At 41.7% G+C, this 19,181-nt stretch overlaps 1 protein-coding gene across 2 annotated transcripts in view; it reads right to left on the reverse strand.

The window, feature by feature from the left end:
• Nucleotides 1-1,115: 1,115 nt before the first annotated feature.
• LOC105278467 (MAGUK p55 subfamily member 5) overlaps nt 1,116-19,181 on the reverse strand; it is an 82,702-nt gene continuing 64,636 nt past the window's right edge. Inside the window, exons 9-18 of one of the 2 annotated variants that reach the window (XM_026973473.1) lie at nt 13,421-15,107; nt 10,924-11,097; nt 7,402-7,621; nt 6,778-7,013; nt 6,236-6,566; nt 5,803-6,008; nt 5,089-5,291; nt 4,811-4,983; nt 4,563-4,727; nt 1,116-4,471 (exon numbers count right to left, since the gene is read on the reverse strand). In XM_026973473.1, the coding sequence (XP_026829274.1) occupies nt 3,981-4,471; nt 4,563-4,727; nt 4,811-4,983; nt 5,089-5,291; nt 5,803-6,008; nt 6,236-6,566; nt 6,778-7,013; nt 7,402-7,621; nt 10,924-11,097; nt 13,421-15,107 (3,886 nt within the window). In that variant the 3' untranslated portion in view covers nt 1,116-3,980. The remainder of the gene's footprint in view (nt 4,472-4,562; nt 4,728-4,810; nt 4,984-5,088; nt 5,292-5,802; nt 6,009-6,235; nt 6,567-6,777; nt 7,014-7,401; nt 7,622-10,923; nt 11,098-13,420; nt 15,108-19,181) is intronic. The other variant, XM_026973474.1, reaches the window with a different exon arrangement.

Below are 19,181 nucleotides of genomic sequence, written 5' to 3' on the forward strand. Positions count from 1 at the left end.
TACAAATTTATGCTTATATATTCTTGTATGTAGAATAATTCGATATTAGCGCCACTTTATAGTAGGCTTTGTCCATGTCGACGCATCATTTTCTCACAGTCGCTCGTCGACTCGGCGCTTCTGCGTCCTTTATTCCGATAAAACGGCCAATATTTATGTGTTGCAATCGAAAATCGGGAAAGTGTTTCTGTTATTTACAATGCAAAAAATATTAAAAGATATGGAAATGTAAGTAAGTATATACAATATACTTACTTGAGAAATAAGATTCGAGATAAGACATTTGCATATCTTTTAATATTTCTTGTAGAGTATTGCACTTATTCATTGTAAATAACAGAAACACAGAAACACTTTCCCGATTGCAACACATAAATATTGGCCGTTTTGTGCAGATTCTACAAATTCTCTTACAAGAATAAAATAAGATGTCTTTTAGATCTCACAATATTCTTAAATCAAGAATATTTTGAACTTGCTACAAATTTTTATCTAAATCCTTCTGAAAAAATTAATGAGATAGCACGAAGATTATTTGAATCTAGATTTTCGAATTTTCTATTCAAGATTAAAATATGCTTCTTTTCAATAATAAATATGATTGTCGCTATAGCGATCTTATTTTATGATAGATTAAAGAGTAATAGCATTAAGTCCAGAAATCTTTTCTGTGAGTGTAGATTTCGAGCCTTGATTGGTTTGATAATAAATGGAACTAAGATGGAGTGGTCGAAACACCCTTGTAATTCGGTCACCTGTACCCCGATGCCGACGTCGTTGACAGCTGCAGTTGCTCGTACGCGATCACAACCCTTATTGATAAAATAAGCTCTCTTGTACATAGGCGAATGTATCATCTGTTTTGCGTAACTCTCAGCAAATTCCGCAGGATACGCTCGCAAAACGTGACGCGAGGATTTCTTTTATTAAAAATATTGGAGTTGCGACAAGTTTGTTGATCAAAACAATGTACGGGCTTTTTGGAACGTGATATTGTCTTCTTTTTATGAACAGCATCTTGTAAAAAATTGTAGAACAATTAAGGTGAATTCGTTCTCGATAATCAGACATTTTCTTCACTGGACGGAAGAGAATGACACAGGCAGGCGACAATGTAACAATGGAAACAATATATTATCATCTACAACCAGGACTTCTCTGTGAGTCGTATATTCGAGATTCGGTAATTCTTTGACTCCCGCAATACATGTGTGCGTGTATATGTACAATTTGTATATATTTCTCTTCTCTTCATTATATATATATATTTCTTCTCTTTGAAATTGTAAGTTTATTTTACACATAAAATTAATATAATTAATAATAATATGAATAATAATAATAACAATAATTATAAGAATAATAATGTACATACTTTCACCGTTATTGTTTACATAATCATGATCACGGCATTTAGAATCATATGTATAACGATCATACGTAACTGCGCGACGTAATTAGTCATCGTACAAGTTTGTCAAGTGAGGAACTGTTGTCAAAAATTTGATTCGCTGGTTTGACACAGATATCCGAGTTCTGGTTATCGAGGCGCGATAACGCGTCGCCTCCGCTGCAACGTAGAAGAGGATCGTACAATCAACAACTGTCTGTCACGATCACTCGACAAAAGAGCACGGAATATATATATAGCGACGAGAGATAACGATAATAATGAATTCGAGTAATAGTAATCAAAAAACATAATAATAATTCGAATAACTATGTTTCGCGACGTTGCTTTCTTTCTTCGTCTTCTTTTTCTCTATACAAGTGCACAATTATTTACACATAATCAATATAATGACAAATTCTAAGGTGCCTTTTGAGCGCATTTGAAAATTCTTGGATTCTGTCGCAATCCAGGATTATTTGGCACATCTCAGTTTTGCGTCCTTTCCACATGCGGTCTGATACTTGGCACGATATTGAACCGACATGCATTGATTTTGGCTTACAAGATCGATTTTTAAATACCTAAAAATGGGGGATAATGATTTTGTTTCACCAAAGACATTTCTCTCTACATCTCGCGTCCACTTTTACGACTGTTTCACATTGAATTTAGTGTATCTATCTGTTCTCTCGGAATCGACTAAGGGTACGGCTGAACTAATCACGATACAGTAGCCCACAGTCTCTAGACAAACCAACGACATATCTCTGCCCGAGTTTACCAGAGTCTTAACGCCATCGAGAAACGGAAGACTCTCGTTACGATAGTACACAATTATTGCTAAACGCAAGAATACCTGCAAGACACACGGCGCGCACTTTCGCTACGACGTATTTGCCGGATCGTAATTTCCAACGAAAAATCGCGACGGTATCTCCTACTATTTCATTTTTTTTTACTTCGTATCGATCTCTATTCGATAGCGAGACACAATGACACAGATAAACACCTTTTTACCCTATCGATCGCGTCATAATGATCGCTTCCTGTAAAAAAACATTCAGGAGAAACAATCGTTTCGTTTTATGCGAAATTTCCGAAAGCCTGTATACCGAACCACAGTCGAATCTAAGTCTATTGCGTTTGACGAATCTACGGGTTAGAAACACGAGTTTCTGTTGTCTAAACAAACACGAAATCGTCTAGGGCGAAAACGGTAGAACGTTAGCGAGTTTCGCCTCCGTCGAGATCGCAGACGCCTCCTCTTGCGTACGAAGAGATACACTGCGCGTATCGTTATACTCGTGGGGTAATATAAACATCGTCGTTTCGGAATTTCTGTTTTTTTTTTGTGATAACAGTTTTCGCTCGGTTAGAACAGTAGATTGTCAAAAATTTCTAATCAAAAGTCACGTGAAGAGATGCGCGACTCTCTATGATCGTACGCGGGAGTTTCGATGCACGTTACACGACGCGTGACTCATTCGCGACAACGCAAACGAAAATGGGCTCTACGCGAATTTTCATAATATAACGTGCTAATATGTATGCGTTACGATTTCACGCACATTTGCCGCACTGAACGGGATTTCACCTTTAAAAAATTTGCAGCGAGAAGCTGGTGTCACTTATCAAAATTTATCAAAATGCGCACGTACGCACATGCATGATCATAGAAAATCGCGCAACATTTCCACGTGCCCGCCGAGTTAGAAATTTTTCACCGTTTAGGAGACATCAGGTCAGGTACGTTTTCTCACGCAGAACGTAGGGCTAATATGTAAGAAGGAGCGAGACGCTCGGCAGATGTGCTCTGGCGCACCGAGAACGAATAACTTTTGAATAGTCGCGCACCTATAATAATAGTTAATCGTTTGTCAGTCTGAGAATGTAACCGTAAATACTTGGGGAAATTCCATACGAACGTCTTTCAGTCGGGATCGCTTTCGGACAAATGTGTGAGCGAAGCTGCAGCAATCTTATTCGAAATTTAAGCGTAACTTAGACTTAAGCTCGGCCGGTGACTCGTCCGCGAGATTTGATTACACGTCATTCGAATTCGAAACACCATTGATGCAGTCGAGCCTCGGGGGAATGACGTTCGCTCGTTTATGTTCATCGTGGGGACGATACGTAAACACTTCTGACATTTCTGCTTTGTCTACCAAACGCAAAGAATCTACGTCGAGGAACAGTTCGGTTGGTGTTGAGAGTTTTCGGTGACTGATCTTTGCTTTCTTCTCTCCTCGTCTTCTTCTCCGAAGATTACTTTCGATGGTCCTTCGTCATTTCATGGCACCAGAGTACGACAACACATTCACGCGGAAGACTCTGTCAGGCGGGGTGGTACTTGCTGCAGTGCAGTAATCGGGGAAGATTCAAGATTTCGCGCGCGTAAGAAACATAAAACTATGTAACAGGCACCTGTAGAAGAACCTCCGAATCCCTGTCAGACTTGCTTGAAGCCCTGCTCGGCTTGAATCGCATGAAAGCACTTGTCTTGCAAACAGATACCGCGATACTGGCCTCCGATCGTCGTGCTGCGAGACACGTTACAGAAATGTCTTGCCTTAAAGCGGTCACTTGATTACTGAACCCAAGACGCCGGTACCCACTGAGGTTCCCTCTGGACTATATTGATCTCCTTGAGGAGCTGGTCAAACGCCCGATCGGTATCGTTGTTCAGGATAAGCATGTCGAATAAGTGGCCATACTTGTCCTCCATCTCGCGCGCTTTCTCGATTATGTCCTTCAGCTCTTCCTCCTTGAAACTCTCGTTATTCTTGATTCTCTTTTGCCTCAATTTTTCGAGACTTGGTGGTGCGATAAACACGACATACGGCTTCAGATCTGAATTTCGCAGGATCTTCAGACTCTGGGGATGGAGATTTAAGACACAGATTTTCCCGGAATTAACCACTGTCCTAATGGCCTCCACGGACGTGCCGTAGTACGCTTTCTCGTATTCGCCATGTTCGACGAACTTCCGGCAGAGGATATCGGACTCGAATTGCGCACGCGAGATAAAATGGTAGTCCTGGCCGTCGACTTCCGAGTCCTTCTTCGGACGACTCGTGTCTGAAAATGTGGAATGCGATCATTTAAAAGTGATAACGTGTTTAAAATGCTGCTGTCTAGAGAAAGACTTGTGTCTGTTTGTGACACTTACGAGGAATCGCTGCGGCAAAACGTTCACTATCCTGCATCAATCTCTGCCTGAGTTCGTGTCGTCCGATATTGGGAGGTCCGATGAGCACGATTGGCCTCTTGTGATTTGCGTGAGGATAGTATAAGGCGACCTCCTCGTACGTCAGTATTTCCTCGCTGTCGTAATCTGTAAGGCGAAATATATCACGATGAAGATCACCATCTCTCTAGGAGCGATCTATAATGCCAACCGCTTTGCGTTTTACGTACCATCTATGGCAGTTGTCGCGTACAGAGGATATCCGTCGTCGTTGAAATTCGCGCCGAACTTGTTTCGTTTCTTCTTCTTTGGATTCTTTCTTGCGCACAGCAGCGTACTGGATTTCTTCGAACCGCGCACCGTCGACTTGTCACCGGCTATCGTTTGCTTCATGGATTCTCGTCTGCGTAGATAAAACGAGAACATGTTATAAAACGAAGAAATATATTTTAATTTGCAATCAAATTCCTTATTATTATTGACTCAGTCGGTCCAGGGCTCAACTCACTGATGCTGGAATACTCTGCTGGGTATCAGGCCAGCCAGAGGCTGGGTTTCCTCTTCGTCGTCCCGATATGCTTGCCACCAATTGGGATCTTCTTGGGAAATTACGTGAAGTACGTCACCCTTTTGGAAGCTCACGCCCAATTCTCTGCACGGTATGTACGGGTCCTCCTCCGGATCATAATCGAAATGCGCTCGTATGTGTATCTAGATACAGACAATAAGAGGCTTATAATTAATAAACGTCACATTATACTTGTCATCTTGTCATCACGTTAGACTCATAAAGCAAAACTGAAAGAGCTGTTTCGTTTTATTAGTCTCAATTTAGAATTCCGGAGGTACCCCGTTAATGTCATCTCGTCGAAATAAAAGAGTAAATGTCACGCGTTTCTACGTATGACATTTTCTCAAATTAAAGTTAAAATGAGTGCATGGGAGCATCTTAAATGGCATCGATTTTGCCAAATTGCAGGCAAAAATTAACTTTGCAGAAGGATGCTCACAATAAAGTAAAACAATCAATGTCACTGTTGGCGTCTTGGCAATTTAAGGACAACGTTTTTCATTTGACATTTGCTCTTTTAGCTCCGGCATGAATATCGCGATATTGGTTGTTCTAGTTCGAAACTCCGAGTGCATACATAATTCACGCGCTTCTAGTACAAGGATGTGCTAAATATATCAATATGTGCATCAGTGTATGTGCACGCTGTACCTGCGTCTCTTCTCTCCTTAAATTATTTCTGTGACTTGTCGGTGCCGGAAGTACCAGGAACGTGAGACTGCCCTGCATACCAGCGAGAATGTCGCAGACCTCATTTACGGTCTTGCCGCGCATTTCCACGCCATTCACCTCAAGAACCTCGTCGCCCTCATGCAAAAGTCCTGACTTATCCGCTGCACCACCGCGCACGACACGTCCTTAAAAGGCAGATTACTTGAATGTCTATTCTCGAGATATAATTGAATGATAAAGAAAGGATAAGACACGCAATAAATTCTTTGCGGATCGAAATATAATTAATTGGAAAATCTTCAAATATAATTAATTGGAAAAATAATAACAGCAAGATTACAATAGAATGTAACGACGATGTAAAATGTGCGTTAAAGAAATATTTTATATTTATTTACTAGTCAGCAATTACCTATAATCACCGCATCTCCTTCGTTTCTGACGGTAGCACCCAGGGGTTCATTAGTTTTCTCGATTCGGATGATCTTAATGTTGTCGACCACGCGGGAGTCCTTCCAGCTGGACGTCGGACTGGGCGGGCCGCTGGGTGGCGAGGACGACGAGCTTTGCTTCCTTTGTAAACCATCCACATACGAGACGATGGAGTCGTGCGCCAGAAGCAAAGCTTCCATGTCGTAACTCGTCAGAATACCCGTTAACTCCTCCACAGCGGCTATTGTTTCCGCCCCGCCGACACTTGTTGCGGTCGCCGACGATTGCCATTTTTCCAGGATATCTACGCACTGAAACATATCCCGCCTGAACGTTAAAATGGAATCAAAGCAGATGAAAGCGCTACTTAATATTGTCTTTAGGCTGCAAAAAATTTCTTTACAAAATATTAAATAAATAATAAAAATCGTATATCTGTATAGTAAATAAATAAATAAATATATATATATATATAATTGCCCAAAAAGAAGTTATACGTTATATATTATAAATTTTACGTACATCGCGCGCTAAGCTCGACGCATCATCGGCATGATGTTTGGAGATTTTACTCGCCCTGAGCCGACTCTTTAAGGCATGACGTGTCGCCAAAGCAGACGCAAATCGATTTTGTACCAATAGCGTCCGAACTGCCTCCAATTCGGCTTCGACACCTGAACCCGAAATACCAAGAGCACCTGAAATATTTCGCAGCTGAAGCTGCAGCCTCTCCAACGTAGCAACGACCTCACCGTATGCTGAAAAATGAAAGGCATACTTGTTAGAGACTTGCGGAATCCCTGATGCCGCAACACCCGCTGTTTATTTACGCTACGTGAGCGAGTAGTGAGAAGATGATGAGGAATTTATTTCCTGCAGCATCCAACATCCTGAATTTTTAAAGGCGTTTTTTCACACTTGCACGTCTTGAGAAATTAAGTCCGAAACGTTCACGCAGGAGAACGAAATAAATAGAAACAAAGGAATAATAAATTGCAATATAAAATGAAAAAAAAAATTAAAACGAAATTGTCCAAAGCAGAACGAAATTGTGCTGATATCAATTTCAATTAAATTTTCTTTTCTTGCTTTGGAAAGCAAGAAAAATCTACACGAAAATATGTCATGAAGCGAAAGATAGCTTACTGAGGGGCCTAGGAGGCTCCACTTCTTGCACTGCATTAGGAGTGGCATGCGTGACCCGACTGACGCCGGTAGTCACCTCGTCCTGTGCGTAAGCAAGATTTTCCTGGCCAGAGAGACTCGTCGCATGGCTCTCCAAAGCCTGAAGCTTTTTAGACCCACGGAGAGAACGACTGAGTATTTCCTGCCTTTCCTCCTCATCCTTCCGCTTTCGTAGTTGTTCCTGCAAGTGCGACATCAAACGGTAAACGACCCATTCGCTTATGCAAAATGCAGGAAATTTTATCGAATTCATAAATTTCCACGTAGCAAATACGACTTTTTTATTATATATCCTGAAAGCCATATGGAATATTGAAAATGTTTTTGTATTGTAGCTTGGATACATGATATATGTATACATGAAATATTCTTATATTTCATATTTTTTAATATAAGATATAAACATAAATGTGAAACATATTATGTATGGGTAGCATTCAATAAATTTAAAAGAACTTTGATACAAAAGTAACCTTTATAAATTCTTACCTTATTGGAAATTATTACAAAAACTCTAACAATGCCTCCAACAATTCTAACGCAAGAAATTGCGAGGTAATTATCATGTGCAACTGCATGTAAATACATACGTAATTGAGGGATTTATAATACATCCTAAGCGATTAAACTTCGCACAAAAATACGGTATCCTTGACGTCAAACCGCGAAGATCGATCAAACATCTTCGCGAATCTGTACCTGCTTATCAATTATTCCGAAGCAGCTTATATCCAAAGGAACAGTGTGATCTTGGTCTCCAGCGTCAGCTAACTCCGTTAACACATTATTGTACCATGCGTCCGCCAACACATCATCGTATCATGCATTCTATTATCTACTTATGTGTGTCATTGAGGGTACAAGTAAACATTTTTAATAGATGATAGAATTTTCTACTTCAAACGATCTTTATCGTGATAAGATCTGGTATTTATTTGTCAAGAGAACTAATATTGAAAATGTAAGAAAGAGTTGTCAGAACGTTGTGATTGTATAATAATAACTTTTCGAACATTCTATCATCTAATTTTACGAGCACTAACGTATGCAATATATTTTACACCGTTAACGAATACAATTTATAATATTTTTTTATCTCTTTCGTGAATCAGCGACAACACTGTCCACTTGCGATCAAGTTGCGCGAATTCATCACGCTATCGGCTATGTTATTTTGCGATTCGTGATCTACGCCCACCGGTGTCAGCTGATAAAGTTAGAGTTAGTCACTCGATGTATTTTGTCGTCGCAATATTGCGATGCGCGTGACAACGCCAGACGCGCGCGGCTGGCGATAAAGAGCGTCATAGCCAGCAGAAGATGCGACTCGTGTGATTTTCATTTATATAACGAACATTGCGTACGCTCCGTATAATACTATGCAAGAGGATAGAAATATCTCGGCGAAGCCCTGTTTTTTTTACCGCGACAGTGGACATAAGGTTTCTCGTGGAACCTGAGCTTTACCCCCTCGCGTCGCGTGCGATACCGACGACTAACACAGAGCGTGTTAAAAATGTCACATGTATAATAAACTCACGTAAAAATATAATTAAGACTTCCGAGACTTCCGAGAAAAAAATGACGTTTAATTGCCTTGATTACTCCTGCTTTATATGTCAGCAATCTTCGTTGCAATTAGAATTTCATTTTCGCTTCAGGTCTTTTGTATTACATGTTATGTCACATTTCATGTTATATGATGATAAATAAAACTGGATTGAAAGAATTGCTCATTAATTTTCTATTAAAAAAATGTTTAAATATCAGCACGTAAAAGACAAAAAGATTAAAGAAAAGATATTTCTCTAAGAAAAGGTATTTGGGACACCTGCTGCGGCGTACTTTGGGGTATCAGGACTGCACGATTGTATTGAAAATCCGGCGAGGGTGTCTGTTCTTGAGGCTTGAGGCAGATCAAGACACCGGGGTCAAGGAAAAGAGCCGGACAAAAAACGGAACGAAGCTGAATGCAACCCAGGTCTACGAGTCACCCTATACGTCTGCACCTATCGGAACTACGTAACGTTACATTTCAGGCATGTAATCTTATACCATAGGGTTCTTTACATTCCAGACCACACTTGACTCAAGCCAGGTAGGAGTGTGTGGTGTGAGGATTCCATAAGATAAACATACTCATTCTGGCGACGCCGGTCACGTAAGGGGTTCTGGCATTTCTCACACTTACAGATACCGAGATTGTATGAATTTCAAGCGTGGCACTCGAACTACGAGCATTTCCAGAGCTCACGCACGAAATCGACGACGGTACGGCTTTCTTTCGGTTTTCACACTTTTTGATTTAAATGTAACGGTCGAAGTTCACATAGAATACGCCTCCTCTGCGAAGCAAGTGTTTCTTCTCCCAAAAAGACGTTACGCTTTTCAGGAGCCAATACTGCAATGGACACGTTAGATAAATAAAATTAAAACATTTTCCGTCAATTCCATTTCGTAATCATTTTGGTATGCTCGTTAACGGATGTTTCGATATGCCTAATTAATTTTCCCTCATCACGACTCATTTATCAATCAAAACTTTGTCGGTGGCAGCTTCTGTTGGAGGAAATTCGGAAACTGTGTCGCGACTGGTGCTTCAATAATAACCATTGTCATCGGCTCGCAATTTCCGCACACGTTCATGGATACGTGTGTGCGTGTGTCTCTGTATAGTGAGTTTGTACCATCCTCTTAAATTACGATCTGTCATTTACTGCGTTCGCATCGTTACGCAACGTGATCACTACTTACCCATGCGAAATGCTCGCGTGGTTACTGCTTTCCATGAAATTCCATACGACGTGTGAGTCTGGCATCTAACTTTAAAGAAAGTAGCAATTTCGGAGAGCACGAGCAAGTACAAATCGAATGCAAATGGGACATGTTTACCTTCCTCAGTTAAATGTCTTATCAGAAATTAAATTTACATCGATAAAGTTGCTATTTTTCCGTCACATTGCCGGTGATCTCAATCAATCACAGAACAAAATCGTAAATTCTCTCTTCGCGATCAAAGTAAAAGAACATTTTATCGCTGTCAGCAGAAGCTTCATGCCATTTTACGAGACGGGCAATATTACGTGGTCAACCGTTCCCCAATATGCAAATGTTGTTTTTCATGTAAGCATTCTTTATGAGAACGTTCATTACGTTGAGGGAAAATGAAATGTTTAAAAAATTATTAATTCTGAGGAATTTATACATGCCACGAGTCGCGATAATAAAATTCCTTTTTGAAAGGCTTCAATTTTAACAATAATAATTTTCAATTCGTTTCGATTCAGCACATTTCTGGCTAGCTCGTCAGTTTCGTTTTCTTTCATGTGATACTTACGCCCTGTCACGTCCTCTTCCGAAATTTCGTGTGAAATTTGGAGAGCTTGAGATTTGTGCAATCTTTCTAGCACGCTTTTCGAATGCTTATCATGCGTGCTTACGTGACTCGACGCAAATGCGAGTCGATACTTTCTCGTTTCTTACCTGATACTTCCTGATGGAATGAAGCTGTTGCTGTGTCGGCTCGGCATTGGCATTATCGCTCGTTTCGACATTATTGTTCTGCGTGGACAAGCGAAGATTATCTTTCGGCGGTCTGGCAGGTGCTCTCTTTTGTTCGCGAGGTGGGATGGCAGGCTTGACCCCGTTGAGACCGGCCTAAAAATCCATTCCAAACAGCTCGTATTAAATAGTCCTGTGTCCCGACGTCGAGCAAACTACATTGCGAAATTAATCACCTTTTTTTCGTTTCATTCTTTGTCATTACTTTCAGACTACTCATACTCGAGTCGAGATACCTCATAAAGCCGCGGTTTTCGATGTGGCACACGGAAGTAAAGAGAAGGATGAGAGGAAAGAGAAAGAGAGCAGACGCAATAGAGAAGCGAGAAGCGAAAATGCGCCGAAAGCAGAGATACCAAGCAAAAGTAAAATGCCGTGGAATTTATGAGTCAACAGTGATCGAATATGGTATTTCCAATCTCGCCTTTTATTTTCAACGATATCAAATCAATTAACTTTATAAGGCTGATATCACCGTGCCATTAGAATTCCCAATAAAAGGTAATTATAAATTCATTAACTTCTTTTGCTTGCTACATCGAAATATAATCGATAACACGTATTTAATTTAAATATTGTTTTCATTATTTATTATTAAATATCTTTTTCATTATTAAATTAATAGGCATTTTACTTTGTAAAGCCTGTTGGCTCGTGTTAATCTTACCATGCTATTAACAGCTCCGTATTTAAATGTCCTATATTCCCCTACGCATGCTTTATTTAATATCTTTATGAGTCACCAAACGATCGTTTTCGTCTTTCTTCGACTTTTACGATAACATAATAAATTTCATTTAACCAAGAGATTTTTACACACATTAAGATATTATAGAACATTTAAATCTAATTTAATAGAATTGTGACGGCTAAAGAATCGACCAACGCTTAATGGTCCTGCAATTTAACCACCACAACTGCACACAATGACAGATACGTGTTTCTCGCGAGCGAATAGTGTGACACAAGCTATAGATATATAGTTTCTAGTAACTACGTCCTACAGTGAGGCGAAACCCGCTACATGCTAGCAGGAAATTCTGTCCGAAACAGCACTAGAATACAGAAATCGTATTACTCAGAATATAGCTCTTCCGCATAGGCTTCAAAGATACGTCAAAGAAAAGTCAAAGTCGATTTTTAAGTGAATAGTTAGAGATAGATCGTCTATCGAGAAAAGTATTAGATTAAAAGTTTTAAGTACTAAGCTGCCGTTCAAAGAATTCGATGGAAAACGAGAAACTGTTGAAATCCGTTTGAAAAGTGCAAAAAGTCTAGTTGCATTTTATATTTCTTCCTGAATCGTTATTGCGCGTAATTTCGGTATTTTCGCAGAAGAGAAAAGGCACGTTGTATTAATAATATTAGTTTGTTTTATACGCGTTTAACAGTAATACCGGAACCGCCTCGGAGTCTGCCTTATCGTTCCCATTAATCTTGTCGCTGGTTTGAAAAATGAGACTTTCTGAAACTTTAGATGATCGCTCGGAGATATCATGACGTGCTATCTTTTCCGTAAATAGAGATCGTTAGAATCAAACGACGTGTCGTTGGATAAATGACACACAAGCTGGCTGTTTCGCGGAGAACAGTTTGATTTTTTTCAACAAGTTCAACGATTCTGATTCTCCTGTTTTGAATGAGGAACGGTTGCAAAGGGAGCTTACCCGCGTTTTCGAGCAACAGAGATAATCTCTTTAGGAGACTGTGCTCACACAGTGTGTCTCGGCGTATTCGCTCGCAAGAAATGCACTAACGCGGCTATTAAATTGCACGAATGTGTGCATTATACTGACAGAATCATTGTATGATTAGGCGTCAGGTCAACCTTTCGCCGTCCAATCCTATTATATTAAAATGGACAATTGAAGGAACCAACCTTACCGGATGCTCCGGTCTCCCCTCGAAAACTGAGAAAACCTCTCAAAGAGCTGACAGTCTTGTCTTCGGAAGAAGAGAGGACACTAGCGCGCGTGGAATCAGCAGTCGCGTTTCTCATAAAAGTGGAGAAAACTCCCTTATTTTCGTCACCTTCCACGAGAAAAGTTTCGTACCGATGTTTAGGGATCTTCTCCCCAAAAGTGAAATTGAACGATCTGACATGCGTCAGTGATTCTCGATGCGAGGGCACGTTACGATCGACGTCCTCGCGAGACGCGGAGAAACGGGGGTTCTCGTAGAAGGGTTTCTCACCGTCTGGATTACTCGAGCTCGAACTCGAGGCAATGGAACAAGCCCTCGGGGGCTCGTTGAGCTCACCGAGGTTCATGTTGTACGACAGCAGAACGGGTTCATTAGAGCAAGAGTGCGCTGGTGCGTTAAGGCAATGCGTGCTGGAAGCGCGAAGCGGTTTGCGGTGCTCGTGGTGCATGATAGAGTGCAAGCTGTCGAGCATCAGGCTCTTGACTCTGGACCTTACCTTCTTGGCGTCGTGCTTACGGTCTACCGTGCGCGCGACCACGGTCTCTTTAGCGCTACCATCGCCACTAGACAGCATCGTGAAGCTATTATCATTCGGGGAGAGGCGGGGAGAAGCTACGTGCGTGCTCGTTGTCGTGCTCGTGGTAGTCGTCGCGGTGCACACACTCCCCTCGCTGGCGACGCTCTCGCGATCGCGTCTCGGCTCGAGGGTGTTGTGCTTGCTGTTGCCGGGAGTCTTATTGGGCGGCGGGTATACTGGGTGGCACTTGGTGATCGGCACAAAATCCGGCGGACAATCGACCGCGACCTCGCGGTAAGGCTTGCCCCCCACCACGAGGAAGCTGCGGTCCGAGCTGTGCTCAAGATCGCCAGAGGCTTCGCTTCTCAACGTGGAATAGCCGCTGGAGATCTGCTGGTGTCGCTTCTTCTTCGGCCGTTGTCGAGACGAGGAGGACGAGGAAGAGAGGTTGCTCAGCTCGATGCCGAGTAGATCATCGGTCGAGCTCGCCCGAATTAGTTCCTCGATATCGAGGCTGCGCGTCTTCGCCTTCAGTTTGGCGCGTTCATCGTATGGACGGCGTTTTGTGTTTTTACCGGATTTGATCTGCGGCTCTGTCTGCGGCGTCTCCAACCGGTCCACCTTCGCGCGGACTGGCGAGCCTTTATCCTGATCCTTCGGGATCCGCGAGCATTGTTCGTCGATCAGCCTCGTCAGATCCGTGACCTCGTCGGATCGCATCAGTAGCCCCTGAAAATCTTGCAGATCCGTTAGTCCGTAAGACGGATTGTCAAAGGACGTCGTGTCGCGAGTACGACCGAAGAGCGGGGCTACTTTGATATCGGGCACCACTGACCTGCACGGAGAGCCAAGATCTATTCTCCGAACATCGTAAGTCGGAGAACTCTTGTGGCTCTTACCGTGCATCAGGCTGGTGTTGAGAGGCGCGGTACTGTCCGATCTACCCGACGAGCTTCTCGGGCTCGCCGAATCGTCGCTGCAGGTCTTCAGCATCGTAGGATAATCCTCCTTGGCGAAGGGATAGTCGTCTTCGACGTCTACACTAGACTCCTTCTGCCCGCCCGTGTTCTCGTCGACGTTCTCGTTCTCCTCGAGGGCCTTCAAAGCGCTCTTCAGCTCCGGTGAGCCAGTCGCGATCGGGCTACCGTGATACTTGTCAAGGCTGAGATCCTTCTTGGCGTTTCTCACCTTCTCCTCCTCGTCCTCGATCTTAAGCTCGATTTTCAGCATTGACGGCTGAAGACCGTTGCGAACGTTGATCATCTCGGCATCGTCGGTGACGTCGTGAGCGCGGTCGTCCGATACAAGTCTGTTAGCACGATGTCCGTCCGCGATGATGCGCGTCTTAAAGGTCTCGTTTTTAAGGTTTAGGGAGAGGTCGAGGTCGCTAGCGCTACGGGGACGATGCTGTAGCCCGTTCCTATAATCGGAAGAGCGATTCTTTACCTTGTTGGGATAGGCCTTCTGTAGGAGTGTATCGGGCACATCAACAGGTAGCTCCCGATGATGGCCCAGGGCTCCAGGAGCCCACATCTCATCGGGCCCCAGTCCCTCTTGCGGCTTCTTCGCGTCGCGCGAGCTGTTGTTGTTCTCTTGCAGCTGCAATTGCTGTTGTTGTTGCTGAGAGTGTATGTCCGTCACGCCACTACCGCTACGCCTTCGGGACCTGAAACGAAAGAAATCCTATACTGTTACTACTGCATTATAATTGTTTAATTTTTATTGTTTCATTATATTGTATAATAAACTTTATATTGTATAAAATAATACATTTTTTTAACGCAACGACACATTTTTTAATCATTGATAATACGTTTTAATAATACATAAGGCGTTTTAAGTAAATAGAAAGTATAAAGTCTGGTAAATGTATCTGATAAAATGCCAAACGGACGAGTAACTGTATTATTGAAAGAAGGAGATTAAATGAAGGATAACTAGCTATTGGCACATATTTCTCACACGCAACTGGGTGAGGTAAATTGCCGGCTGTTACGAGCACGAAGCGGTACGTTATGACATGCATCTGTGAATAATTAGACGGCTTTGAGGCGCAAACTAATTCAATGCTGACTGCGAAGTACTCACGACAAAGATATCATTAAAAAGGATAACACGATAAGAAGTAAGTCGATTAACGAGGAACGCTGAAATAACCCGTCCATGTGATAACGATTAATAATCGCTGGCTACTACTTTATTAAAAATAATAGCAATGCATGATAATATCGTATAATCATCGTAAAAGTTCTTTTCAAGTCAACAACAGTGGCATAAATAAATAAATGTTAAACTGGATTTCTAATTTCGATATTCCTTCAAGGACAGAATTGAACTTTTAATAAAATGTAGAAATTGTAAAAGATGCACACTCTATTTGTCGCTGAAGGAGAAACTATCTCAACAATATCTCGAAAATTCGTACCTTTCATATTTTTAGATTTCGAGGAACGTGACGGTGTTCATGCGGAAATAAATTCAGCCGTCGTATATCACATGACTCTCGATAGCACATGTTATATGATGTTTCAAACGAATGTAGAATCTCCTGCTCGTTCGATCGTGTGAAACGTCTCTGGAATATGCACGCGGCTGCAGACCGGAAAGCAACTTTCGATAAACCTAAAATATATGTATTACACGCTGTCAGTCACCGCTTTATCACGCCCGGGAAAGATCGCGGTACTTCTTGTCCGTTATAAAGTTGCCCCTGACAAAAGTAGCTCACGAGCTGCATAAAAATCCTCAATAAATCTCACATAACTCGCAATCGCGAAACCTCATGTGCTGTAATTTTTCTCGCGTCCAATACCTGCTAAAATAGATCTATTTTTATGCAAATTCGAGAAATCTATCACAATGTGCTACCATATCATGCGCGGGATTAATGAAATCATCGTATCTTGGATGCAAATTTCAATTAGCTCAGCAAAACAGCTTACAGCGTGCAACAGTAATATCGTTAACGTGATACATTTGATGATTGATTCGTGAAAATTCATTACAAGTTCGGTCGGTATAACAAAAGCCGTTAATATTTATAAAACTGTTCGCGCTGTATCATTAATCAATCAACTACAAATCAAATCAGCATGCGAACGTTGAAATTAAATTTGCCAGAGCTAAATTTCAATCGCTCCGGTCTATCAATTTAAAAATTGTCTATCGATTAAGAACACGTTCATCATGTAATCAATATGTAGAAACAACAAAATTTTTTCAGCATAGAAAATATAGAATGCCATGCATATGTCTCTCCAATAAATCGCCGATAGACGAGTAAAATATTATATATCTGCGATGACATATACGTATACCCGATCAGCGCAAACACGTGATTATTTTAAATAAATATTTATGCGCCATAATATTCTGCATTGCCTGACAGTCATATTTGACGTTAAATATTAAAATGTTGCGAAGAAGAATGTAATCCGAAAATATTCTGCGGAAAAGGCAACTACAAATACATGGACAGAACAGCACGTTTTCCAGTCTGACCTATCATTCATTCAGTGCAATAATTTTCGCATTCGCGCGCGATCTACGATTCGCTGGTACATTGTGAGAACGCAAGGTATCGGAAATTAGATTTGCACGACAAAGACCGTCCGCACCTATACAAGAGCAGGCCTTTTCGTGGATCTGGTTACACCGGGCATGCCGGCATTCAACACAGGAACGCCATTACTCGTCGGTCCTTACGCAAATACGTGCATAGATTCATAGGGCGTACGATAAAGAAGGAGACAATAGAAATCGCGAACAAAGGCGACAGAAAATACGGTATCGCGATTCAATGCGCTTAATGCACGCTTAACGTAAACGGCGTGTGTTTTTGGTCGCGCTTTGCAGGATGTGTTTAACGAGATCTTCCAAATTCTTGAGACCATAAAAGACGATAAAAGAAATACATTCTCCATTGCATAATTCTCTACTATTTAAGGAATTTCTCTGTTATATCTCGCCGCGCGCTCTCTCTCTTTCTAAGAGAAATTGTATGTATTTTATACAGGGTGTCCTGGGTTTTAACCGACAAACTGCGGGAGCATATTCTACTAGTGGAAATAAGAAAAAATTCTTATATCGAGTTTGCTTAGAAATGCTTTATTACAAAGTTATAAACCAATATTGAAAAGGAATATGAGATAAGTAACAACGGAACATAGCGTAGAATTTGGAAGGTCGAAGATGTTTATGTTATGTGTATTCACATGTATTCATGTTCACTATGTTGAAACGATTCAGTATGATTGTTACTTTCACAACAGTAGCTGTTAGATTTCAATCGTCGTGTCAACTAGCAATTACTATCAGAATGTCAAAAGTGTTTTCAAATGAGGAATACACTGATATTCATTTCGTGTACGGATTCTGTGACGGAAATGCACGAGCTGCCGTACGAGAGTATCAACGTAGATTTCCTAACAGGAGAGTACCAGATAGATTTAAAGCAACGAATTACTAATTCAGTTACTGAGATGCAACAAAATTTTTAGGAATGTCGTACTGTAACAAATTCTGTACTACGTCGATGTCTAGCTTGTATCGATGTGCAAGGACATTTTGAAATGCGTCACTAAATCATTGCGTAGATAATTTTTATTTTTGTGAAAAAATCCGTTGTTACTTATCTCATATTTCTTTTGAATATTGGTTTATAACTTTGTAATAAAGCATTTCTAAGCAAACTCGATATAAGAATTTTTTCTTATTTCCACTAGCAGAATATGCTCCCGCAGTTTGTCGGTTAAAACCCGGGACACCCTGTATACTTCCTGTCCGTGACATCTTCCGACGTATTTATGGCGCAGATTAAACATCTTAATGAAAAGGCAGTGAACGCGAGACCTAATTTCTGCGACGTTTGTGCGGATTTCGCTAGGAAAGGCCGCATTTTTCCTTCCCCTCCACGTAAGAAGCACGCGGTTCGTACTTTCGAATAGTCGATCGCTAATGCGCGAACGTAGATCGCGCCGCGTGCATCCGTTCCACGTGGACTCCGTAACGTAAGAAAGCGCGATCAGGTCAGCGCGAGTACCGGCTGCGTAAAACTGCCGCCATTCTTTCGTGGTTTTCAAGTAGAATCGCCGTTAAAGGGAGGACCCAGGGAGGCTTGGCATAAGAATAAGAAATTTCCAGGAAAGCGAACACAGTGAGATCATACCGATTTCCAGTGCAGGCTCCGAGAAGTTTTTCAACGATGGTGAATTCCTTTGAGTCAGATTAAGCACATTCTTTCGGCCTGACGGTCGATAGCTCAGACAAGAGAAAAGTTCTGTCTGGTATTCGCAGGAGTGACAATGAACAATGAAGAATCATTGTCGCGTAGCTCGGTGTGCGATGAGAAATATGCTCGTACAACGTACCGTGCGGAACGAAGGGATCAAAGGAATGAAAATGTTATGCGAGGATCCATAGCGATCCGTGATGATCAGCTATAAAGGTAAATCGATGATAACGATAGCAATCTGGCATCATGTGTGCGCAGGCTTTTATCCGCGAGCCAACTAAAAGCTAAATTAAGTCATTAAAAGCTATCGCAGCGTCGATTAAGCCGACAGTATCTATGGAGCAATCGAAAATATAATAATATGCATCCGCATATTTTCACGCAGGTAATTAAAGCTTTGAGAGATGCGACGCGTTTGAAACTTTCCGTTGGAAAACAGGGAATTCTCGAGAGGAAGATTTGATTGAAAAGTTTCCTCGGATCCGCGCCAGGTTTTGCGGAACAAGC

The sequence above is a fragment of the Ooceraea biroi genome, chromosome 10, assembly GCF_003672135.1.
Source record: "Ooceraea biroi isolate clonal line C1 chromosome 10, Obir_v5.4, whole genome shotgun sequence".
NCBI lineage: Eukaryota > Metazoa > Arthropoda > Insecta > Hymenoptera > Formicidae > Ooceraea > Ooceraea biroi.